General features: G+C 41.8%; 1 protein-coding gene across 1 annotated transcript in view; it reads right to left on the bottom strand.

Annotated features, from left to right (window-relative positions):
* LOC138974552 (uncharacterized) overlaps window positions 1-27,618 on the bottom strand; it is a 315,190-nt gene that overhangs the window by 96,222 nt on the left and 191,350 nt on the right. The window contains exons 48-49 of the mRNA XM_070347269.1: window positions 27,388-27,532; window positions 26,898-26,966 (exon numbers count right to left, since the gene is read on the bottom strand). Coding sequence (XP_070203370.1) covers window positions 26,898-26,966; window positions 27,388-27,532 — 214 coding nt within the window. The remainder of the gene's footprint in view (window positions 1-26,897; window positions 26,967-27,387; window positions 27,533-27,618) is intronic.

Here is a 27,618-nt window from a genome sequence, read left to right as displayed (position 1 = left end):
TTCATCACGTGTTTATGTTCTGCGCGAACTTAGAATCCGGTTTCATTCTAGAATGGACCGGGTCCAGGTTGGAATTCTAACCCTGCGCAAGTACAGGGGTGCCATTCTAGAATGAAACCCTTGAATAAAGGGGGCCGTAATGTTTGTAGGTAAGACAAGAGTTGTCTTCCCTTGAATTATCTCCACCTGCACCTTCCCTTTGATAAAATGGGGCTGATTTGTCTACCCCTGAAAAAAATCCTTTGGCGATCTTGCGATGTCATGTCATGTCAAGAAAGTTGACACTCCTGAGTACGCAATAAACAAAGGCAGACCATAGCAAGGGGGACTACCAGGGCGGTAATGTTTGCAGGGCAGTTGTTTTTGTGATGAGAGCCGGTTGCGGCCGCTTGCAATGTCAGCGCTGTCTCCCTCTCGGAAATGTCCGGTTTTTTGACAATTTTTTTGACAGACAGACAGACAGACGGTCAGACCGACTAACCGACAGACAGACCAACAGAAGGACAGAGTGAGTTATAGAGCTGTTGTCACAGGTTTAAAAAAAAGTTGACATTATATCTTCACAATTCAGAAGACCAACTTCATGTATATGAATAAGATTAAAAGTTACAAGCGAGATCGGCAAAACACTGTCAGTCCGGAAATTTCCGTTCGTAGCGATCAGTGCTGAGTGTCTCTCAAAATCGTAATCACTTTCAGAACATCACAATCCCAATTCACGATGTCTTTGAGTAAAGTGTAAAAAACCCGAAAAAAAAACCCAACCAAACATACAAAAAACAAAAACAAACAGAAAATCCACATTTGTGGCTTTGGCTGTGTGATAGTCTAACTGAAATGACTATTCCAACTTGGACCCAAATTCCAACCTTGCGCACGGCCGATTCTAGAATGGACCAGCAACAAGGGTTTCATTCTAGAATGGCACCCCTGTACTTGCGCAGGGTTAGAATTCCAACCTGGACCCGGTCCATTCTAGAATGAAACCGGATTCTAAGTTCGCGCAGAACATTTTCATGGCATAATAACAATACATGGCTACAGCTCTATTATTGTATATACTCTCATTTTGCAGCAAAAAAATCAAGGGTGGTACATGTACATTGTCAGTGAAATATTTCAAAATATATTTTACACGTAGATCCTGGTATTTTGGGCAATGTAGCAGAAAATGTATTTCGTTTTCCACAGCAGGACAAAACGGGCACGTGTTTGGTACAGCACTATAGCGTTTGTTTCCATTCAGGTCAATAATACCTAGGCGTAGTTTGACAAAAATGTTTCTAAATTTAGTAAGTGTGATATCTGTTAGGTATTTTTCCGGCTGCAATAAAGACTTGAACGAACTATACGTTGAAAATCTATCACTTTCCATTATCTTACCAAACCATTCCTGCTTATAGCAGTCAATCAAACGCTGTCTAAACGCACGCAAAAAAGCTTTTTCATGAACAACACCACCATTCAGCCATACAAAGGAAAACCCACACATATCCAAACAACGCTTTACCGAGCACGCCTAATTTTGCAAATCAACCTCATTTCCGGGTAACCTTGAAAATCTTTTTTTTATCCATCTCGTACGCTTGTCTAGGTAATCTAACCAAAAACATGTTCTGCAGCTTTAGCCAGTACCTGATAACGCTGACAGTACTGTCGATGAATAAAGGGAAACGACCGAGTTCTCCATATGCCATCGCGTTTGGGGTTCTTGGTAAAACATTCAAAAATCTTTTACAAGCAAACAAATGCGGAGATTCAACAGAACGAAAGCGTGTGATACCCCATATTTCAGAGGCGTACAAAAGCATAGGTTTTACTAGCGCATCAAACAATTTAAAAAATACACTAACATCCATGCTACCTAAGTTCCACATTGTTTTCATGATTTCTACCACTTGCTCTGCCTGCAAATTCTTCTAAAGCAATGTCAAATGATAAATTTGTTGTCAATGTGACACCCAAATATTTATAACTGTTTACAACATCCATAGGTTTACCTTGATAAAACCATTTTTCTGTCTTAGATAGATGACCGCCTTTCCGAAAAACCATTACTTTTGTTTTCTTTAAATTTACACTGAGGCCAAGGGCAGAGGAGGCTTGTTCAAGATTGTTCAATTGGTTTTGTAGTCCAGCAGGTGTTGTAGAAATCAAACAAATATCGTCAGCAAAAAGAAGCAAAAAAATTTCTTGTAATCCAGGCAAAAACTGAACACCATGCCTTCCATTTGAGGTTACTATATCGGCTACTTCAGTAATTAACAGGGAAAAAATCAGGGGAGACAACATGCAGCCTTGTTTCACCCCGGCAGGGCATTAAAAAAAGTCAGACACTGCAGGGCCCCATCTTACACATGACTGGACAGAATCATAAATCCCTTGTAGCATACGGAGCATTTTCGTCGAAGTTTTTATTTTTTGAAGAACGACCCACAAACTATCCCTGTCTACAGAATCGAAAGCTTTCAAATAATCAATAAAAGCAACGTACAGTTTACTTCTCCTTTGTCCATACAGACATTTCTTAATCATAGTCACAAGTGTAAAAAGATGATCAATAGTTGAATAGTTTTTTCGAAAACCAGCTTGTTCTTCACATATCTTGTGTTCACTCTCTGCCCATTTATACAGACGCCTATTTAGGATAGAAGTAAAAACTTTACTAATAGTACTCAGGAGGGAAATGCCCCTATAATTTCCAGGATTATATACATCACCCTTTTTCAGTAAAGGAACTATCACGGACTGACTCCATTGTTTAGGAAACACACCAGTGTCATAAACACGGTTAAAGAACTTAGTGAGAAAAGGGGCAACAATATCCTCAGCTGCTTTTAGAAATTCTGCTGGTATTTCATCAATACCAGAAGCTTTCCCTGCTTTTAATTTTCGAGTGGCTTGTTTTACCTCAGCTAACGAAATTTGTTCAACCAATTCATAAATATGTACATTTTCCTCACTTTCTTCATTTATTACATTTTCGTTTTGTTCAGGCGTTGAAGCTGTGTGCTGTCCCAAAATGTTTTCAAAGTGATCTTTCCAGACATCGATATTTATAGAAGCACGGTTTCTCTCCCTTGGGCGAGACCGCTTTACCGTTGACCAGAACATGGAAGGATTTTTTCTGTTTTCTAGTAAAAAATCTTGTACTGATTTTCTATATGCTTTCTTTTTCTCTTTTATCATATTTAGATATTCAGATCTTTTTTTGCAAATACTGTAGTTTATCCTCAACCTTTCTAGTGCGAGAGTACCGACTAAGTAATCTATTAACTTCACGTTTTCCCTCCCTACACTCTGTGTCAAACCATCGGCTCGTACGACGCTGACGGCCTCCAAAAAACACCGTGCGTCGCATGCACCGACCCGCTTCTAAAAGCGTGTTTACAAACATTGTCAAGGCAGCGTCAGAGTTATCATCAATACATGCAGCAGCGTCATCGATGGCAGTTTGACCTTCACGTGAAGAAAGAAAATCTAAAAATACACTAGCTTTGGAGGAATCCCAAGTCAGTTTCTCTGAACTAGTCTTATTCTCACTGTCTACATCAGCGTCAATTTTTAGGGCAGCACACACATCTAGCCGAACAGGCATATGATGAGACTCAATGCGGTTGACAACAGAAAACATATTTACATATTCAACAAAATCAACTGAAGACAAAAAGTGATCAATAGTACTATTTCCTCTTTCAGACACAAAAGTGAATTTATCATCGAAACCTGGTTGTACTAATCCATGCAGAGGTACAAGGTGAAACATGCAGCAAAACTGAATCAGTATTTTACCAAAGTTATTTGTCAAAACATCTTGTGATTTTCTTTTAAAAACATTACCATCCTCATCATCATCTTCTTCATCAACACATTCAAGACACCAATCCCCTATTCGGGCGTTCAAATCACCTCCAAGTAGATAGTACACATCCCTGCCAGCTTCCATTAAAGACAAAATAAACTGTTCTAGCATTTCTAGAGTACAATCATAATCTTTTTTTATCATAGTACACACTGCCCACTGGATGATTATACAGACCAATAAACATCATGTCTTTCTCACAACCAAACAATTCTTTTGAAAGTTTTACGCACAAAACATTTTCACTCTTGGTATCAATAGTCTCAACAAAATCTGACAGACATTTACGAATCAACATAACAGTTCCACCAGAAACATGGCCCATCTTGGTCAGTTTCACACCTGGTGAATGAAGAACAATGAAATCACTAAAATAGGTACTGAAGTCAAAGCTTGGCAAAGTAAAGGTTTCAGACAAAAAGCAAACATCAAAAGAAGTTATGTAATCAACAAAATCAGGGTCAGTTAGCTTGGCAATCAACCCATTTATATTCCAACAAAGAAATGAAAAAGAAGTATTCAATTTGTCCTTATTTGCTGTTGCAACATTATTTACATCAGGTGTGTTTTTGTCATGTGCTTGTGTGTCTTGTTTGTTTGCATTGTCATAGCCTTGGCCACGCCCCTATTCGCTGTTTCCTGCACGGGTGGGAGTTCCACGCACGTTGCGAGTGTAGGCCGAGTACCCACCACCTCCACTATCGCCACCCAATGTCATGTCTTTGTGGCCCTGCCGATTGGCTGAGCGGGTCACACGCTTATCTCTGGCGTCACTCTGCCCGTAGTTTCGACCGGAATTTTCTTCAGTGTCACGGCTGTGACCCTGAGTGTCACTGACGTCACGCTCTATTTCTACTTCGCTGATTGGTTGACGCTGCTCGTGATCAGGGGGCGTCTCCGAGTCGGTGTTTGTCAACAAACCGGGGCCACCCGGCCGGCGGTTGTCAGCACGGCGATCATCGTTGTTTCTGGGGTTGTCATGGAAGCGTAGCTTGCCGTTTGTGTAGTAGGCCGTCTTCCCCTCCTCCCTCAGCTGTTTCAGCTTCTGGGTCTGCCGTCTGGTGAGATCTTGGGCCGCTCTCAGGTTGTCGTGCTCCATGTCGCTTCGTGCCTCACGGTCTTTCATGAGACGCATCGCATCGCCCCAACGTTGGAACTTGGCAATGATAGGGCGGGGGTTGGGATTCTTGGGGTTGGGTTTGCCGAGGCGATGCGCTCGCTCAATGACGTCAGGCTCCCACTGCTTCTGAGGAATGTAGGTGTCAAGAACGTTTTTCACTGCAACAACACAGTCAGCATTGGTGTCGCCAACTTCTTCTGGTATTCCGAAAAACTTGACGTTGTTGCGACGGGAAAACCCCTCCAGCCTGTCAACCTCTGCCTCGAGGCTAGTCACCACACGATACAGATCGTCTTGTTGTGAGGAGAGGTTGGAGATCGACTGTTCGTTCTTCTTGAGGGACTTTTTCATTGTCTCTTGCTCATCCCCAAATTTCTTCATCAATGTATCTTGTTTTCTAAGCATGTCTTCTTGTCGTTTGAGAATGTCCGCCTGTGTTTGCATGGTTGCCAGAACGACATCCAGCTTCTGCTGCAACGACTGCTCTAAGTGTTTGATGCTATCTGCCACTGCAGTTGACTCCGCACCACCACCACTACTTTCGCTACTGCCACTGACAGCAGGCCCAGGGTTTTCCTCTACGTCATTGCTCAATCTCAAGCGTCGTATCGCGAAGGCAATCACTGCCAGGCACAAAGATGGCGCGTGATGCACGTGCGGGAAGGTCACCGCCATCGGTGACAGGTGTACAAGGTCATCACTTGGCACTGACAAATGGCCAGTCACTGTTGACGAATTATAAGTCACAGTTCCCAGGGGTGGGAATGGCGCACTAAAAGCACTTTCCGCAACATCTTTGAAGCAGCACACGATGTTCGCAAGAAAAACAAGGCATCCCCAAGTAATGCACACGTCGCTGACACTGATTTCAGAACTGTCGCCATACACGGGCTGAGCACAAAGCCGGTTCAAGAAATGTTTTGCCACACAAGCCAGATGAAAACGACCAATACTGGCCCTCCAAAGTCCTACCTCGATCATTTTCAGTAGATTTCTGCACACAATCACTTTAGACTTTCACTTGTATAGTTCTGGAGACTCAAACTTTGATATAGCCACTTTGAACTTGAAAAATATCCATCTTGTCTGCACTGTGAAAATGTTTCCCTCCTGCGCCATTCGTGGTCGACCTTGACCCCGAGAGAGAGAGAGAGAGAGAGAGAGAGAGAGAGAGAGAGAGAGAGAGAGAGAGAGAGAGAGAGACTGAGCACCCTCGAGAGAGAGCACCCTCGAGAGAGAGAGCACCCTCGAGAGAGAGAGCACCCGAGAGAGAGAGAGAGAGAGAGAGAGAGAGAGAGAGAGAGAGAGAGAGAGAGAGAGAGAGAGAGAGAGAGAGATCTATAACAGTCATTAACATCAAGATAGGCAGCACGTAACACCTCCCACTCCGATCCCCCGTTGCTAACACAGTCAGCATTACTGATCGATGCTGAACAAATTTGCAATGACGCAAAAGAAAGATGACGCACCTACAATGACATTACATAATCAGATAAACAAAGAGAGAGAGAGACAGAGTCAGAGACAGAGACAGAGACAGCGAGAGAAAGCGCGCGAATTCTTCCTCTCATGTCTTCTCACGTCTTGTGACACCTTAGACCAATTAAAAAGACAAGTCGCGTAAGGCGAAAATACAATATTTAGTCAAGTAGCTGCCATTTTTCAGCAAGACCGTATACTCGTAGCATCGTCAGTCCACCGCTCATGGCAAAGGCAGTGAAATTGACAAGAAGAGCGGGGTAGTAGTTGCGCTAAGAAGGATAGCACGCTTTTCTGTACCTCTCTTTGTTTTAACTTTCTGAGCGTGTTTTTAATCCGAACATATCATATATATATGTTTTTGGAATCAGGAACCGACAAGGAATAAGATGAAAGTGTTTTTAAATTGATTTGGACAATTTAATTTTGATAATAATTTTTATATATTTAATTTTCAGAGCTTGTTTTTAATCCGAATATAACATATTTATATGTTTTTGGAATCAGCAAATGATGGAAAATAAGATAAACGTAAATTTGGATCGTTTTATAAATTTTTATTTTTTTTTACAATTTTCAGATTTTTAATGACCAAAGTCATTAATTAATTTTTAAGCCACCAAGCTGAAATGCAATACCGAAGTCCGGGCTTCGTCGAAGATTACTTGACCAAAATTTAAACCAATTTGGTTGAAAAATGAGGGCGTGACAGTGCCGCCTCAACTTTCACGAAAAGCCGGATATGACGTCATCAAAGACATTTATCAAAAAAATGAAAAAAAAGTTCGGGGATTTCATACCCAGGAACTCTCATGTCAAATTTCATAAAGATCGGTTCAGTAGTTTAGTCTGAATCGCTCTACACACACACACACACACACACACACACACACACACACACACACACACACACACACATACGTTCCTTTCCGCCAAACTGGGTTCCTTGTCAAACTTAGGCAAACTGGGTTCCCCTATTTATAATACATTTACAACCTTCATCTTCAACACACATGTAAAACTATGTCTTGTGATAGCAACAATTGAAAACGGAAAGTTGGATTCACTTTTTTAAAGATGTTATTAATGTCTGAAAAACCGGGTTTCTTTGAACAAGTGGGGCTCTGTACACACTCCCTGAACAACCAAAGTGGACAAGTAAGCCCCACGACAACATTTTGTCGCACGAGATTATGACTGTTTTCGTTGCTGAAAGTCTGTCCGTTTATTAGCTCCGCCGAATACGTTCCTGTTACTTTGTTTGGTTATCACATAACCCGATAAGTTATGGACCGATTTTCGTGAAACTGAATGGATTTTGCTGAAACTTACAGGGTCGTCTTCTGCAGCCTAATGTGTGTCTTAAGCCTGGTTGATGTCGGGATATATTATGAGAGGAAGGGAAGAGTACAGCCCTGTTACGCAGTCTACTGACCAACACTGCAGGTGTCTGTCTTGAGCCTGGTTGGTGCCGGGATAAATCATGAGAGGATGCTCAGTATACAACCCTGTCACGTAGTCTCAGACCATATCATCATATTCATTGATCATCATGAAAAGAAGTCTCAGGCTCGGTGTCCCTTAGAATTAGTTAGACCGCTGTTCTCCTGGTGACCTCAGCTTTGATTTCCTCTCCATGTATGTGGCCTGGTTTAGTTCTGATCGGGATAGCCAATACTGGTAAATTCAGGACTGAGCACTGTCATTCGAGGGACGTGATTGCACCATCCAGAATTTGAGGTGGGGGAAGGGCGTAAGAGGGGAACTCATTGAAGTTGGCTCTGTGACAAAGCAATTAATGTTGTCAATAGGGACTTAGTAGGTGGTGGGTGTCCTGGGTACTTACAATCAGAACAAGCTCAAGTAAACTCCACCAGAGGAGTAGTTTAGTCTACTCAGGTTGATGTCTTCCTGTCGGTTTTATATTGACAGTTCCATGTCAATGCTGAAACTAATCTAGGATCATTGAATTTTGGTTTCTTAATAATTATGTCAATAGTTGTGACTTGTATATATATAATATGTAAATTAAGCTTTCAAGCAGCACTTAAAATAAGCAATTGTGAACAAATATATGGATAAAAACTGTTTAAACCTATGCTGATATTGGGGCTTTGACAGTGTGCGGGGAGATGGCCAGGCATTGGGAGTCGCAGTGAGCAATGCAGGGTTAATGCCACTGGATGACGCAGAGTGAGACCCCCCCCCCCCCCCCACCTGCCCCCATCCTTCACTTTCTCATCAAGCTTGTTTTTTTTTTAGCGTTTACAATAATTCTCATTCATATATTTTTTAAATTGTTATCATGATTTTGTTGTATTTACAACTAGCATCAAGCTAAACCTAGTTACTAGTTCACACATCAATATCAATTGCTGACAAACAAAAAGTAAAAACGGTCTCTCTGTCACGCTTCCATACAAGAATGAAAAAAAAAAGCAGAACAAATGTATTAAACATATTTTATTGACCGTTATATGTACATCAAGCAACGAACCAAATATAACAATGTCTTAATGTAACCAAAACTGTCCAAACAGAGGGACAACTGTGATGATCCTTTGAACCATTATAACCTTTTTAGAAATGTTTCAAGCAAGAAACACTGAATAAACTAAAACTGCGCTAATTTTACCTGTAACTACAATAATGACAGAAGTTTTTGAGTGTTAGCACATGTACAGCATTTGACCAAAGTTACCGTGATTTTTGCAATTCTTTTTGAACTTGGACAAACTTTATATAAAAACAAAACAATCTGAAAGATAATTGGAGCCTACGATCCCAAATGAACAACAAACAAACAAACAAACTCAAAAATAAATGAGCATTGTCACCTTAAGTAAAACCAAATCTACAGTGCAGTCTAGCATCAAAATGTATGAATGCAGCTGACATCTGTGCTGCATAAGACAAACTCAAATCAAATCATGTTGCTTAAAGTGGGCTCTTAATCAACCAGGAACACGGCACACAGAACACAGAACATTTTTCTAATTTTAAAGAGCAAACTGTTCCGTGTTCCATGTTGGTGTTGATTAAGAACCCGCTTTAAGCCTCGTCGACCAGCTGGGGCCACATCAAGGCTATAAGACCAACTCTACTGTGGATCTCATACCAAGTTATTATGGCAACGTTATGTGCATTTAGGTCATCCATAATAGTTTAAGAAAACAAGTCTTCAATTCTGGAAAGAGATGTCGACACACAAAAATATATCAAGACCATCCAGTTATCGCCTGAACATGGTGTAGCCTGACATCAAAATGTCAGCATAAGACCAACTGTACAATACACTTCTCACTATAAAAAACCCATCTCACGACCATTTATTTATCGCCTAACATCAAAATGTATGGCGCAGCCAAAATCTGTGCTGCATAAGACCAACTCAAATCAAATCATGATGCATAAAGCGGGCTCTTAATCAACACGGCACACAGCATGCACGAACACCGAACATTTTGCTAACTTCAATGAGCAAACTGTTCTGTGTCTGGTGTTACCTGTTGATTAAGGACCCGCTTTAAGCCTAGCTGACCACTTGGGGCCATATCAAGGCTATAAGACCAACTCGACAGTGAATCTCACACAAAATTGTCATGCCAACATTGCACATTATGTGCATTCAGCAATCCACAATTGTTCAAGGAAAAACATATAATACAAATTATATTTGCACATCAATACAATAAAAAGATAAATTGCAGTAGAGTGATTTGGATACAACAATACACCAAGCTGTTGTGTTCAACATCTAATTTCAGTTTACACGATTTAATTGTTTGATCATCATCTTTCTCTTCTCCATTAACTCTGTGAAGAGTCATTGAGACACTGAATAACGTTCACCAGTTTCCTCCAGCTGTCGTTTGTGTCACTGTCAGTACAGTATACATACAAATAATCTCCCATGGCAACAATGTTTCCCTGACATTATTGAGAACAAATATGCATTGACAAAATATTTACCCAGGAAAACAAATGAACATAGTAGCTTGGCTTGCTGCAGCCTTCGGTGGGTGGTGGGGGGGGGGGGGGGGGGGGAGGAAGTTTACTCCTCTGGGTACTTCCCAATAGTTGAATGTCCTCAAAAGGCTCTCCTGGCCGAGAAAACTAAGCTGCTTTTAGAGAGGTGAATAGGTACAAATCACAACCTAGGCTTTCAGAACCTGTAGCTGTCCCTCTCTCTCCACCTCCTTTATTTGTCATGAAGGTCATTTTCAGATACACTATATTCTGTCAAATCGGACCATAACAGTCAAGAAAGCTTGATTTTGTATCAATCTTGGCTAAACACCATCACAAAGGGTCCATTACATCAACAAGGAAAGAATATAAACCGTTCTTAACAGCATCGTTAAAGTGTCATTATTAACATATCAACATTTGTGTCACAGGCAAGTCAAGAAAATTTATCTCATGTTAAATGGCATCAAAATTGGGCCAATAGAATCAAATCAAAATAATATAATTTTGTTATGGTTATTAACATCAAAGCTCTTGCACATCACACACACACACATATATATATATGTAAACAAATAAAATATTGTGCATCATAACCAGCCTCTGTGGCTAGCGTCGTGGATTTGGGGGTGGATGGTGGTGAGTACCAGTCTTATCACACACACATATATATATATATTATGAAATTGTTTGGCTCTGACTCTTACCCACAATTGAATATATGCTATGGGCTCAAATGGGAAGACTTGGGGCTACACAGTGGAGTTTCATCCACTTAATGGATGAGTCTCCAAGAGTTGCTCAAATTGCCTGACCAAAACTGCAGGTGTCTGTATCTCTCAGGCCTGGTTGAAGCCAGGATAGATTATAAAAGGTAGCGTAGAGTACAGCCTTGTCTTAGACTGGAACAGAACTTTATAGCATCATCTTGAATCATCCTCGTCCTCATTTATAATCATTGCAACAAAAAAAGTATCCAAGTCTGGAGAGAGAAGACAAGACCAAAAAACCCATCTCAGGACCATCCATTTATCGCCTGAACCCAACATACACTGCAGCCTGACATCAAAATGTAAGACGCAGCTAACTGTGCTGCATAAGACCAACTGTACAATACACTTCACACCATTGTTCACAAAAGCACTAATCAAAAATTTGCTCCAGGGGCTTGCAACGTAGTACAATATAATGTATCACCTTAATGGGAGAATGCAAGTTTCCAGTACAAAGGACTTAACAATTCTTACATACTGCTTGACTAAAATCTTTACAAAAATTGACTATATTCTATACAAGAAACACTTAACAAGGGTAAAAGGAGAAACAGCATCCGTTAGTCGCCTCTTCGCCTCTTACGACATGCTGGGGAGCATCGGATAAATTCTTCCCCCCTAACCCGGGTGGGGAGGTAGGACCATCCGTTTATCGCCTAAACCAAATATACACTGCAGCCAAACATCAAAATGTATGGCACAGCCAAAATCTGTGCTGCATAAAACCAACTGTACAGTACACTTCACACCACATTTTCATGCCAGCCTTATCGGGCTTACACCGTACATGTGCCAATCCATAAAAGTTCAACTTCAAGGAGAAACACACAATAAAAGAAATGCACTTGCACATGTATCAAATACTATAAAAGGTCAAATATATACAAGTCATTTGGATGAGACAATACAACACGCTCTTGTGTTCAATTATCAATATCTAGTTACACTGAATGGAATTTGTAAATGAGGCGGGTGAGAAAAATATCAATTTTAAACAAGTTTAGTAACTCTTGCTCTCCCCCAAAGCACACAACTCCAAGTTCATGCTGCCTGTGGCACCAACTCGCCTTGCTTACATGTTGGTAAGAGGCATACAAAACAAACCAGGGAACAAAAAGAGACTAACAAAATCATACTGAAATAAAGTAAGGCCAGTTTTATGAGGTCCTTTAACAAGACTGCAAGTGATACTGGAGGCATATTTCCATAAGCAACCAACAGGACCATTCATTTATCGCAACTTTTTCTTCTGCAAGTTATAAACGAAAAACTTTATGTCAGTCCATTTTCTGTTTTTCAACACTGGTTCAGAAGCCAAAGCTTGCTCACACTCATGTTTTTGAGGAACTCTGTTCAGGACAAAACAATGTGACAAATGTTTCTGGACAGCTTTTGATTCATCTTCAGTCCAAGATCTCTTTGCACGAGTTGGTCTCACAGTCCTTCTGCTTGTTGTTTTGGGTGTAGGAAGGTGTGTAGCTCTTGCTGCCTGAGAGGAAGACATTTGATCATTGTTTGCTGACTCTTGCAAGCCAATATCCAGCTGATCTTCATCCTCTGACTTGTCTTCAGTGTCATCTGCACCCAGCTGTTCTGTTTCAAGAACCTCGTCATTCACACAGACATCAGACATATTCGGAAGATCAACTCCTCGATTTACCTTGAGCAAAAAGCTGGCAACTTTAGTTTTCTGCACTACATCAAGGGTTTGTCTGTAGATGCTACGATGGATTCGCAGGTCATGACCCAAGAATGTGGCAAGCATATCTTGATCTAACTCAGAGATAGCCATAGCCTGACTCAGTGTGGCCAATTGCTTGCGCAATGTTGTTGCAGTGAATAATGACGCATCTGAGACTTGGGCAGCATTGGCATACTCTTGCAACACTCGTGGACCACGGTACGGCCTTTGACCAGTGGCTGTGATAAACAGGTAAGGCGAGTGTAAGTCCATGAGGGAACGCATGGCAATCAGCGACTCCACACTTTCCACCATGCTTGGTGTCAAAAGTATTGGAACTGCTCTGTTGAATTTCCCCCTGATCTCAACCCTGTGAAAGATGTTGACAAGTTTCTTTTCAGTTTCAGTCAAGTCTGCCAAAAGTTCTTCTTCAGGTGGGTTTGTACTCCTCTGTTTACTGCGCTCATAATCTGAGAGTTTCATTCTTTGCACCTCTCCGCCACGTTTGCGATTAAAGACAGTAACAGATGCAAGAGTTGATTTTGCAAGAGTAACATATGAGTCACTACGCATGTCTTTCTCCAGCAAACAGTTGACTTTCTCAACATCCTTGACAGAAGGCAGGAGCTTTGTTTTGTTCATCCTCGCTCTTCCGATCGACTGTGATGCGGATGCAGATATCACATCGAACCAATCACTGGAGTACAAAGCCTCAAACCGCTCACACTTGTTTTGGGTGTCATTATCATTGGTCTTAATTGCCTCTGCTTTCATGATTTGTGCACACTTTTTCAAGCTGTACCCAATTTTCATGACAAGAGCACCTTTGCTATACATGTTTGCTGTTTGATCGAATTCACCAAGCTCTCGAACTGACTTCAACACTGCGTCAAAATTGGCTGGGTCAATGGCCTGAGTTAAGTTTGCAACTTGCATTGATGTGTTCTTCCTTAGTAGTAGACAAAGCCTCCCGAGCTCTCTCAAACGGCCATTGATCTGACCATATGTGTGCTCTTCACAATCTCTTCTGGAATATAGTCTCTCGCCATATCTCAGAATCAAGGAATCTGCCATGACAATACGCCCAATGTCATCTTTCTTAAGTTTGGACAAAACATTTGCGAAAAATGATGAACTGACATCAGGAGGCAGGGGAAGCAATAGCCTGCCAATGATGGCACACTGTCCTTTCTTCAAGCGTTTTGAATCACAAGATCTTTGTGGGCAGTTTAGTTCATGTTTGGACAAAAGCTGTCTGCGATAAATAGCTTTGCAGTGAGGACATGCCCTATAGTCTGGTTGTGTTGTAGGTTCTATTCTCTTTCTGTATTTTGGAATCAGCGGTCCTTCTTTATCCCTGAGAACTTTGCAGTTATAATGATAATCACCTTCATCCTGTAACTTAATAAAGGCGTTTCTCCGATCTGGATGCCCTTTTCTCATTTTCAGTATTGCCGAAACCTCTGGTTCTAGAGCATGACAACGCGTGAGGTGCGTTGACATTTTTGTATTCAACTTCTGGCGAAACATGCAACAGTACCTTTTCAACCCGCCCGAAGTACACTCTGAATCAGGCTGTGGATACGCCACAGAAGTCGGTTCATCAGGTTGTGGACACGTCACAGAAGTCGGTCCATCAGGCTGTGCACACGCCACAGAAGTCAGTTCATCAGGCTGTGGACACGTGACAGAAGTAGGTCCATCATGCTGTTGGTAGGTCTTAGTTGTCAATGCATCAGGCTGTGGATTTGATTTTGGCTCACTATCTTTGTGTACGCAGTCACCAAGCATAGGATACATTATTTCATCAGTAACTGATTCTTCTGATTCACTAACCCGTATGCTTTCAGAATCACTGACATAATAATCACTGTCATGTGTATCAGGGTCACTTGGCAGCCACTCCGATGAAGAAGACCCCACCATGGACGTTGTTTCATAGTCCTGTTCATCAGCCAGGTCATCTGATTCAGGATTCTTCAATCGTGTCATTCTGAAAACAGAAGGGAAAAAGACATTGCTCACTCTACTAGCTCAGCTCCGCTGTGTTGTGTCTGTAAAACTAGCGGTATGCTGATGTTGTGCCAAAAGTCAACACGATAGGTATGATTCAGTGCCACAATGTGAGCATCAAAAGTAGACTCACACCCTAAAAAACAAAATGTACTTGAATATGTCAAGATTTACATTAGAAAAAAGAGAGTTTAAGATAGGTCAGCATGTTATTATAGTTACATAGTGAAAATATAATTTTGTTTATTAATTTTGGTGAAAAATTGCTGACAAACTTTAAAAATAATCACTTAATAACAAAGGGTTGAAAACAGTGTGCCACAATCTCACTGTCTTCATTTCAGCTGTTCAAACACTGCTTACCAGTCAACATTATTGTAACATTTTATGTTTACCACACACCCGGTCATAAGCATTCCTGCAAGAACACTTTTAGCCGAGATTTCTAAAAATACAGCCTACAGCAACTTGTTTACATTCACTGAAAAATGTTACCAAAACAAAAGGAGAGTGGATGTCTATCTGGTATAAAAAGAGATTAAATCCCTACCTCTCCACCTCTACAGGATGAATGAATACTTATCATCCTCCCCAACTATCTCTGGATGTGCATTCTTACCTACCCACCCTTCCGGATTGAGCTAATTACCTACCCATCCAACAAACGACTCATCTTCTTAGCCGGATTACCATGCTGTCTGGAGTGAGTGTCTACCTACTCACCTATCTTTGGATGTGAATATCTACCAACCCACCAGTCCACAGGCACAGAGGAGAAATACCCACTTTTATGCCTATATATTGAAGGGATGTGAAAACCTACATATCCACCAATACAAGAGTTGTCAATCCTATGTACACACCTCTAGAATGGAAATGAACATCTTCCAACATCCTCCCGTACCTACCTTGATGTGGTGGTGGGGCTTTGATCCATGACCATTCGAGCTAGGTCGGCGGGGGCATCAGTACTATGTTTCTCCTCCTGTCTTTTTACAGCAGACAGCAGCTGGTCGGTCTCCACATCCAGGTTGGACGTACATTTCTTCAGATGGTTCTTCCGACTCTGCAAGGTGCCACAACATTCAAGATGTTACTGTCGTTTTAAGTAACAAGGAAATCTTTGTAGGGGCCACGGATATAAAAGCAAGAAACAGTAGAACATCAAACCACATGATTAAACTGACTACTGACCAGACAGCACAATGATTAAACTGACTACTGACAAAACATCACAATGATTAACCTTCGCCGGCACTCGTTATCGACTACACACGGACGCACTCGTGGGTCCGTGCGGACCCAGAAGGGTGTTTGATTGCAAATATCTCCTAAACGAGTTGGAATTCTTTAATGAGCTTTTAGAAATGCCTCAGACACCTAAAAAGCTATCATCTCCTAAAAGCTCATTACATTTCAGTGATAATTACTTAATTATACACAGTATTTAGAACAATTAAAATATTATGTGTCTGCATGGCCCCACGAGTGCCACGGAAGGGTTTGCACAATTTTCCTTCTTTGAGAAGTATGGGTCCGCACGTCCCCACGAATGCTTCCGTGTGTAGTCTAAATTTGACCATTAATTAATTAATTAATTATCACTGAAATTTAATGAGCTTTTAGGAGATGATAGCTTGTTGGGTGTCTGAGGCATTTCTAAAAGCTCATTAAAAAATTCCAACTCGTTTAAGAGATATTTGCAATCAAACACCCTTCTGGGTCCGCACGGACCCACGAGTGCCGGCGAAGGTTAAACTGACTACTGACAAGACACCACAGTGAGTGACTAAACTAACTCCTGACCAGACAGCACAATGATTAACTGACTACTGACCAGACAGCACAATGATTAAACTGACTACTGACCAGACACCACAACAATTAAACTGACTACTGGCCATACAGCACAGTGATTAAACTGACTACTGGCCATACAGCACAGTGATTAAACTGACTATACTGACCAGATAGCACAACGATTAAACTGACTACTGACCAGAGCGGTCGGCAGAGCCAGCCCACAAATGGGACTGTCGACGACGTGAGTCTTGGCTGCTTTCAGGCCCTGACGTCTCTCCGCCGCCTCCTGTCGCTTCTTCTCCTCCTGGATACAGGAAGCAATGTGATGGTTATGACCATGGCAACACAATACAGGACACAGGAAGCAATGTGATGGTTATGACCGTGGCAACACAATACAGGACACAGGAAGCAATGTGATGGTTATGACCATGGCAACACAAAACAGGACACAGGAAGCAATGTGATGGTTATGACCATGGCAACACAATACAGGACACAGGAAGCAATGTGATGGTTATGACCGTGGCAACACAATACAGAACACAGGAAGCAATGTGATGGTTATGACCATGGCAACACAATACAGGACACAGGAAGCAATGTGATGGTCATGACCATGGCAACACAATACAGGACACAGGAAGCAATGTGATGGTTATGACCTTGGCAACACAATACAGGACACAGGAAGCAATGTGATGGTTATGACCATGGCAACACAAAACAGGACACAGGAAGCAATGTGATGGTCATGACCATGGCAACACAATACAGGACACAGGAAGCAATGTGATGGTTATGACCATGGCAACACAATACAGGACACAGGAAGCAATGTGATGGTTATGACCATGGCAACACAATACAGAACACAGGAAGCAATGTGATGGTTATGACCATGGCAACACAATACAGGACACAGGAAGCAATGTGATGGTTATGACCGTGGCAACACAATACAGGACACAGGAAGCAATGTGATGGTTATGACCGTGGCAACACAATACAGAACACAGGAAGCAATGTGATGGTTATGACCATGGCAACACAATACAGGACACAGGAAGCAATGTGATGGTTATGACCGTGGCAACACAATACAGGACACAGGAAGCAATGTGATGGTTATGACCATGGCAACACAAAACAGGACACAGGAAGCAATGTGATGGTTATGACCATGGCAACACAATACAGGACACAGGAAGCAATGTGATGGTTATGACCATGGCAACACAAAACAGGACACAGGAAGCAATGTAATGGTTATGACCATGACAACACAATACAGGACACAGGAAGCAATGTGATGGTTATGACCATGGCAACACAATACAGGACACAGGAAGCAATGTGATGGTCATGACCATGGCAACACAATACAGGACTCAGGCAGCAATGTGATGGTTATGGCCATGGCAACACAATACATGACACAAGAAGCAATGTGAAGCAAAGCTGACTACTGACCAGACAGCACAGCGATTAAACCGACTACTGACCAGACAGCACAATGTTTAAACTGACTACTGACCAGACAGCACAGCGATTAAACTGACTGCTGACCAGACAGCACAGCGATTAAACTGACTACTGACAAGACAGCACAGTGATTAAACTGACTGCTGACCAGACAGCACAGCGATTAAACTGACTACTGACCAGACAGCACAGTGATTAAACTGACAACTGACCAGACAGCACAGCGATTAAACTGACTACTGACCAGACAGCACAGCGATTTAACTGACTACTGACCAGACAGCACAATGATTAAACTGACTACTGACAAGACAGCACAGCGATTAAACTGACTGCTGACCAGACAGCACAATGACTAAACTGACTGCTGACCAGACAGCACGGCGATTAAACTGACTACTGACAAGACACCACAGTGAGTGACTAAAGTAACTCCTGACAAGACATCACAATGATTAACTGACTACTGACCAGACACCACAATGATTAAACTGATTACCGACCAGACACCACAACGATTAAACTGACTACTGGCCATACAGCACAGTGATTAAACTGACTACTGGCCATACAGCACAGTGATTAAACTGACTATACTGACCAGACAGCACAACGATTAAACTGACAACTGACCAGAGCGGTTGGCAGAGCCAGCCCACACAAGGGACTGTCGACGACGTGAGTCTTGGCTGCTTCCAGGCCCTGACGTCTCTCCGTCGCCTCCTGTTGCTTCTTCTCCTCCTGGACACAGGAAGCAATGTGATGGTTATGACCATGGCAACACAATACAGGACACAAGAAGCAATGCGAAGCAAAGCTGACTACTGACAAGACAGCACAGTGATTAAACTGACTACTGACCAGACAGCACAATGATTAAACTGACTACTGACCAGACAGCACAGCGATTAAACTGACTACTGACAAGACAGCACAGTGATTAAACTGACTACTGACAAGACAGCACGGCGATTAAACTGACTACTGACCAGACAGCACAATGATTAAACTGACTACTGACCAGGCAGCACAGCGATTAAACTGACTACTGACAAGACAGCACAGTGATTAAACTGACTACTGACCAAACAACACAGTGATTAAACTGACTACTGACCAAACAGCACACCAATTAAACAGACTACTGACAAGACAGCACAGCGATTAAACTGACTACTGACCAGACAGCACAATGATTAAACTGACTACTGACCAGACAGCACAATGATTAAACAGACTACTGACAAGACAGCACAATGATTTAACTGACTACTGACAAGATACCACAGTGATTAAACTGACTACTGACCAGACAGCACAATGATTTAACTGACTACTGACCAGACAGCACAGTGATTAAACTGACTACTGACCAGACAGCACAATGATTTAACTGACTACTGACCAGACAGCTCAGTGATTAAACTGACTACTGACCATACAGCACAGCGATTAAACTGACTACTGACCAGACAGCATAATGATTTAACTGACTACTGACAAGACAGCACAGTGATTAAACTGACTACTGACAAGACACCACAGTGATTAAACTGACTATACTGACCAGACAGCACAACGATTAAACTGACTACTGACAAGACACCACAGTGAGTGACTAAACTAACTCCCGACAAGACATCACAATGATTAACTGACTACTGACCAGACAGCACAGTGATTAAACTGACTACTGACCAGACAGCACAACGATTAAACTGACTACTGGCCATACAGCACAGTGATTAAACTGACTACTGACCATACAGCACTGTGATTAAACTGACTATACTGACCAGATAGCACAACGATTAAACTGACTACTGACCAGAGCGGTCGGCAGAGCCAGCCCACACATGGGACTGTCGACGACGTGAGTCTTGGCTGCTTCCAGGCCCTGACGTCTCTCCGCCGCCTCCTGTTGCTTCTTCTCCTCCTGGACACAGGAAGCAATGTGATGGTTATGACCATGGCAACACAAAACAGGACACAGGAAGCAATGTGATGGTCATGACCATGGCAACACAATGCAGGACTCAGGAAGCAATGTGATGGTTATGACCATGGCAACACAATACATGACACAAGAAGCAATGTGAAGCAAAGCTGACTACTGACCAGACAGCACAGCGATTAAACTGACTACTGACCAGACAGCACAATGATTAAACTGACTACTGATTAGACAGCACAATGACTAAACTGACCACTGACCAGACAGCACAATGTTTAAACTGACTACTGACAAGACAGCACAGTGATTAAACTGACTACTGACCATACACCACAACGATTAAACTGACAACTGACCAGACAGCACAGCGATTAAACTGACTACTGACCAGACAGCACAGCGATTTAACTGACTACTGACCATGATTTAACTGACTACTGACAAGACAGCACAGTGATTAAACTGACTACTGACCAGACAGCCCAGTGATTAAACTGACTACTGACCATGATTTAACTGACTACTGACAAGACAGCACAATGATTTAACTGACTACTGAACAGACAGCACAGCGATTAAACTGACTACTGACCAGACAGCACAGTGATTAAACTGACTACTGACCAGACAGCACAATGATTTAACTGACTACTGACAAGATACCACAGTGATTAAACTGACTATACTGACCAGACAGCACAACGATTAAACTGACTACTGACAAGACACCACAGTGAGTGACTAAATTAACTCCTGACAAGACAGCACAATGATTAACTGACTACTGACCAGACAGCACAATGATTAAACTGACTACTGGCCATACAGCACAGTGATTAAACTGCCTATACTGACCAGATTAGCACAGCGATTAAACTGACTACTGACCAGAGCGGTCGGCAGAGCCAGCCCACACATGGGACTGTCGACGACGTGAGTCTTGGCTGCTTTCAGGCCCTGACGTCTCTCCGCCGCCTCCTGTCGCTTCTTCTCCTCCTGGACACAAGAAGCAATGTGATGGTTATGACCATGGCAACACAATACAGGACACAGGAAGCAATGTGATGGTCATGACCATGGCAACACAATACAGGACACAGGAAGCAATGTGATGGTCATGACCATGACAACACAATACAGGACTCAGGAAGCAATGTGAAGCAAAGCTGACTACTGACCAGACAGCACAGCGATTAAACTGACTACTGACCAGACAGCACAATGATTAAACTGACTACTGACCAGACTGCACAGCGATTAAACTGACTACTGACCAGGCAACACAATGTTTAAACTGACTACTGACAAGACCATGGCAACACAATACAAGACACAAGAAGCAATGTGAAGCAAAGCTGACTACTGACCAGACAGCACAGTGATTAAACCGACTACTGACCAGACACCACAACGATTAAACTGACTACTGACCAGAGCGGTCTGCAGAGCCAGCCCACACATGGGACTGTCGACGACGTGAGTCTTGGCTGCTTCTAGGCCCTGACGTCTCTCCACCGCCTTATGTCGCTTCTTCTCCTCCTGAGGTCCTCCTCCTAAAATAATTATAGATTGTCACAGTCCGTACCAAGCGGGTTTTGAACTTGCAGGCATGAACCATGAGTCCAACACTTAAATCATTCAACCAAGGCAGTAGGCACGTAGAATAAATCATGTTTCTCTTCCATTGAGCGAAAGGATAATTACAATTAACCCAACACAGAGGACAGGTTGAGAGTCTATCACTGGATTACCCTCAGCCATGCTAGCACTGTAGTTGTACCCATTTGATTATACACCAAAGGGGCATGAGGAAAGCTAGGACTAGGAGGAAAGTGTCTTCTGCGAGGACACAATATTAGATTGAATGATAAGATAAAAAGATACTATCAATTATCATACATATAATTATGTATAACTGGGATTTTGGTTACTGAACCATTTATCTAATGAAAAAGAAAGTAATAAGAATTGAGCAGTAGAAAAGGTACACTTACCAAGAGAAGCCTGCAGCATGAGTAATCCTCTTGTGATGGGGACTCTCTGAAACAGGTCCTGCAAAGCAAACCGTTCTTGATAAAACCATGAATTCACCCTCTTGACAACATGCATCTATAGCTAGCCTTTTTACACCCCTGTATATATCACCTCAGTAATGAGAAGAAGAAGAAGTGTTTGTCTGCATTGTCATGATTGTGACAGAAAACCGTTTTCAAAAAAACAACGCACATGTGATGTTTAAATTACAGAATCAGTCTACAAATCTATTTGGACCGATGGACAAGCCCGAGAGGGATTTTAAATCACCGCAACTTAAAATTAAAAGTGAAAGTATGTGTCGCACACTCATTACATCATGACATATAATGATGTATGTATGCACAAAACCAAACTCCACTCCAGTCCAAAGCAGAAAACTGCGAAGCAAAGCAAAAGCGCCTTGGAAAGCAAGTCTAACGCGCTTCGGCGTTAGCGATTAGCAACTCGTCCCTGGTTCGCATGCTAATGTTCTACTTCAGTTAAAATCGAGGCAGTATACATAAATAAGTCATCAATGATAACTCTAGAATCAACTTACCGAATTAACAGGACCATCCCGCCAACTGCGGGCTCCAGTCGCCATGTTGAAGGTAATCGGGGAATTCAGAGTGACGTCCCTTGATCGCGTGTAAGTGTTAGAAGTCCAACCAAGCTTTCGGCTGAGGCGAGTGTGACGTCCATACACGCGAAAAGCACCAAATCCTCAAAATGGGTCTCCTTTGCAACTTTTTCTCATGCTTAAAAAAAGTGGGTTCCTGATTCATGCACCGAGTTTTCAAATGAACCCAGTTTTTACTGAGTGTTAACTAGCCGTGAACCCGGTTTGATGGATAGGAACGTACACACACACACACACACACACACACACACACACACACACACACACACGCACATACACCACGACCCTCGTCTCGATTCCCCCCTCGAGGTTAAAACATTTAGTCATAACTTGACTAAATGTAAAAAGAAACAAGTCGCGTAAGGCGAAAATACAATTATTTAGTCAAGTAGCTGTCGAACTCACAGAATGAAACTGAACGCAACGCAACGCAGCAAGACCGTATACTCGTAGCATCGTCACTCCACCGCCCGTGGCAAAGGCAGTGCCCGTGGAATTGACAAGAAGAGCGGGGTATTTGTTGCGCTGAGAAGGATAGCACGCTTTTCTGTACCTCTCTTCGTTTTAACTTCCTGAGCGTGTTTTTAATCCAAACATATCATATCTATATATTTTTGGAATCAGGAACCGACAAGGAATAAGATGAAAGTGTTTTTAAATTGATTTCGAAAAAAAAATTGATAATAATTTTTATATATTTAATTTTCAGAGCTTGTTTTTAATCCAAATATAACATATTTATATGTTTTTGGAATCAGCAAATGATGGAAAATAAAATAAACGTAAATTTGGATCGTTTTATAAATTTTTATTTTTTTTTACAATTTTCAGATTTTTAATGACCAAAGTCATTAATTAATTTTTAAGCCACCAAGCTGAAATGCAATACCGAACCCCGGGCTTCGTCGAAGATTACTTGACCAAAATTTCAACCAATTTGGTTGAAAAATGAGGGCGTTACAGTGCCGCCTCAACTTTCACGAAAAGCCGGATATGACGTCATCAAAGACATTTATCAAAAAAATGAAAAAAAAGTTCGGGGATTTCATACCCAGGAACTCTCATGTCAAATTTCATAAAGATCGGTCCAGTAGTTTAGTCTGAATCGCTCTACACACACACACACACGCACACACACACACACGCACACACACACACACGCACGCACATACACCACGACCCTCGTTTCGATTCCCCCTCGATGTTAAAATATTTAGTCAAAACTTGACTAAATATAAAAAGGGAAACAGAGTGATTATACCCTTGCAATTTCTGTAGATTAGAAAGTGGACAAGCCCGGCCCGTTATAAGTATGTAGTTTATTTTGTATTTCCTGATTTCAATGCCATTTGACATGCACCGTTCAATGACCGTGTTCACTGTGGATAAGGGAGTAGGGAAGAGTTTAAATGGGTATCCCTCTGCTACTGTCTTTGGAATTACTTCGAAGTCTTTTGAACAATATCTGAATACCCCGGCTTTATCGTCAAGCCGAAGAATGCGAAGCTTCACATTTTCAGTGTGGTGTAATGATCAAGCATGATCGATAGCGGTGATGAATTCTTCACATTTTTCGGAACATCCATGGTTTATGCTGTGGACAGGTGATTTCAGGGGCCTGACTTAAACTGCCATAGAAAATTAGAAATATCAGAGTGCGAGTACCATCCTTAAAAAAGTGCGTGTCTCCATGAAACTGTTGGGACTGTACACTATTTGGGTGAAACCACCTGTACAGTGGCCGGCAAAAGTATTGCACCACATAGAAAGAGAGGAAAGGTCTAACAATGTAGACACATTTCAAACGGTCTTTTTAATACAATCAAGTATACTACACTCATGAATTTTTAACATAGTAAAGACGAAAGTCCCCTCTTTCTTGTGGTACCAAATCTGTTAGCAAATGAAGAGTTCTTACATATCTAATTAGGACCGTTAAAAGGTGAGGTAATTTCCCGATTCGTTCAAAGCAATTTTAGTCATTTCCGTTCTTACCATTAGGTGCAATACTTTTGCTGGCCACTGTACACCATTACATGGCATGATGTTTGTTGTACAATGTTCAGAAGCGATTTTGCAGCCTTAATGTAAACATTTTAAACTTTCAATTACTTCCACGGCGCACAACCGATGACTACCGTGGCGCACAACCGGTCTGTACAAGGATTTTCCGTGGTGTGCAACCGTCAAACTGTTTAGTGTCCTTGCATATCCGTGAAATATGAAGTAACTATGTAACATTAGCTAATAAAATTTAACCCAATGGTCAATATATAATCATTGATTACATTTTAACTGTCTGTAGCTTTGTCCGAAAGCTTGATGTTTAGTGGTGAAGGTTGAAAGTAAAAATTTACAAAAATGCGCTTGAAAAAGTGTAAATAATCACAGTTCAACATTCCCACGTAAATGCAATCAATGAAAGAAATCGATGATGTGATGCTACAACACCTAAGTTCAAAGTGTAAACAAAAGTTATGTGATAATCTACTCATTAAGAGAAGAGATTTGTAATTTTGTGGAGAAACTCACCTCGCGTGTCCTGATCCCGCGGCTTTTAGTCGATGTGTTCTGCGCGAACTTAGAATCCGGTTTCATTCTAGAATGGACCGGGTCCAGGTTGGAATTCTAACCCTGCGCAAGTACAGGGGTGCCATTCTAGAATGAAACCCTTGTTGCTGGTCCATTCTAGAATCGGCCGTGCGCAAGGTTGGAATTTGGGTCCAAGTTGGAATAGTCATTTCAGTTAGACTATCACACAGCCAAAGCCACATATGTGGATTTTCTGTTTGTTTTTGTTTTTTGTGTGTTTGGTTGGGTTTTTTTTTCGTTTTTTTTTACACTTTACTCAAAGACATCGTGAATTGGGATTGTGATGTTCTGAAAGTGATTACGATTTTGAGAGACACTCAGCACTGATCGCTTCGAACGGAAATTTCCGGACTGACAGTGTTTTGCCGATCTCGCTTGTAACTTTTAATCTTGTTCATATACATGAAGTTGGTCTTCTGAATTGTGAAGATATAATGTCAACTTGTTTTTAAACCTGTGACAACAGCTCTATAACTCACTCTGTCCTTCTGTTGGTCTGTCTGTCGGTTAGTCGGTCTGACCGTCTGTCTGTATGTCTGTCAAAAAAATTGTCAAAAAACCGGACATTTCCGAGAGGGAGACAGCGCTGACATTGCAAGCGGCCGCAACCGGCTCTCATCACAAAAACAACTGCCCTGCAAACATTACCGCCCTGGTAGTCCCCCTTGCTATGGTCTGCCTTTGTTTATTGCGTACTCAGGAGTGTCAACTTTCTTGACATGACATGACATCGCAAGATCGCCAAAGGATTTTTTCAGGGGTAGACAAATCAGCCCCATTTTATCAAAGGGAAGGTGCAAGTGGAGATAATTCAAGGGAAGACAACTCTGTCTTACCTACAAACATTACGGCCCCCTTTATTCAAGGGTTTCATTCTAGAATGGCACCCCTGTACTTGCGCAGGGTTAGAATTCAAACCTGGACCCGGTCCATTCTAGAATGAAACCGGATTCTAAGTTCGCGCAGAACAGATGCAACCAATCAAGCGGCTTTCAGTCGACGCAACCGTTTATACGGCGTGTGGACATCAAAGAATAAACAGGTAAGCCACATCGTGGTTGATAAAAGTAATGACTTGTAAATAAACTCGGCGAAAAACGTATTGCTACCATTTGCATACCCACGTAAAATATCTATTACCTGTCATTTCAATTAAACATTAATCATACATGAACACAGAAAGTTTGGTTGCGTAAGAACATATCGTAGGACATTTTGAGAAAAATGAATTAACCAACAACATAGTCAATGTCCCTGCTTAAGGGAACATAGAACATGTTCTTTTATACTCTATTAAATACATGTAAAAAGACGTTTTAACTGCTAAACATGTAGTGTGACAGTTCTCTAAAAAAATCAAGGATAGACAGATAACCGAGACAGAAGAGAAATTCGAGAGGGGGGGGGGGGGGGGGGCAGACAGAGAAAGTTGTCCGTGAAGAACACAAAATCCCTTGATAGGTGCTCCAAAAAAGTCATACAATGACAATATTCAAAGTAATTGCATTACCTTCAAGCGAAAATTCTGCACCTCTCACAGGATCTGGATAAAACCTTGTATCTTCCAGATTCCTGAGAACTGTTTAAACAAAAAGGGGTCATTTTGAATATATAGTCACGTCAAAGCCAATTTAAACACGAACCCAAGAGCAAATTAATTTAAACACGAGACCCAAGAGCAAATTTGTTTGATTCACAGAATACATATTCGTATGTCCCGGTCAATGTTCTAAATTCAATCAGGTAGACTTGTGTGTGATTAGTTTCTAATTGAAAAGCCGTTTATGTACATCACTTCAAACGGCAAAGGTTTATCAAGAGGCCAGACGTCACAGTACAACGCATGTGCTTAGTGATGCAGGAGGTACTTGTGTGGAATTGGACTTGTTTTAATTACGTAAATGTGCACGAATACATGCATATTCATGAAGCTAAGCCTAACTACTGACATACGACCAGACAGATTGAATAAAACCATAATAGGAAAAAAAAACACTGACTGTTGACACGCAATGCAGCAGTAACATTCACTGATCCACCTGGGTTGATTGCTGCACATTCATAGTCTCCGTCATCTGTTTGCTGCACGCTCTCAATGATGTACTCTCCTTCTTTGTTGGGTTTCGTCAGCAGCTTCTGATTATCCTGTCGTCACAATACAAAGGACTTACTACTACTTTTGTTTTTCTCCCATTCGTAGTGTATATCACATTACACTGCTGTTTATTATT

Source organism: Littorina saxatilis, linkage group LG8, assembly GCF_037325665.1.
Source record: "Littorina saxatilis isolate snail1 linkage group LG8, US_GU_Lsax_2.0, whole genome shotgun sequence".
NCBI classification, from domain to species: domain Eukaryota; kingdom Metazoa; phylum Mollusca; class Gastropoda; order Littorinimorpha; family Littorinidae; genus Littorina; species Littorina saxatilis.
This window is presented reverse-complemented; position numbering and strand designations above follow the sequence as displayed.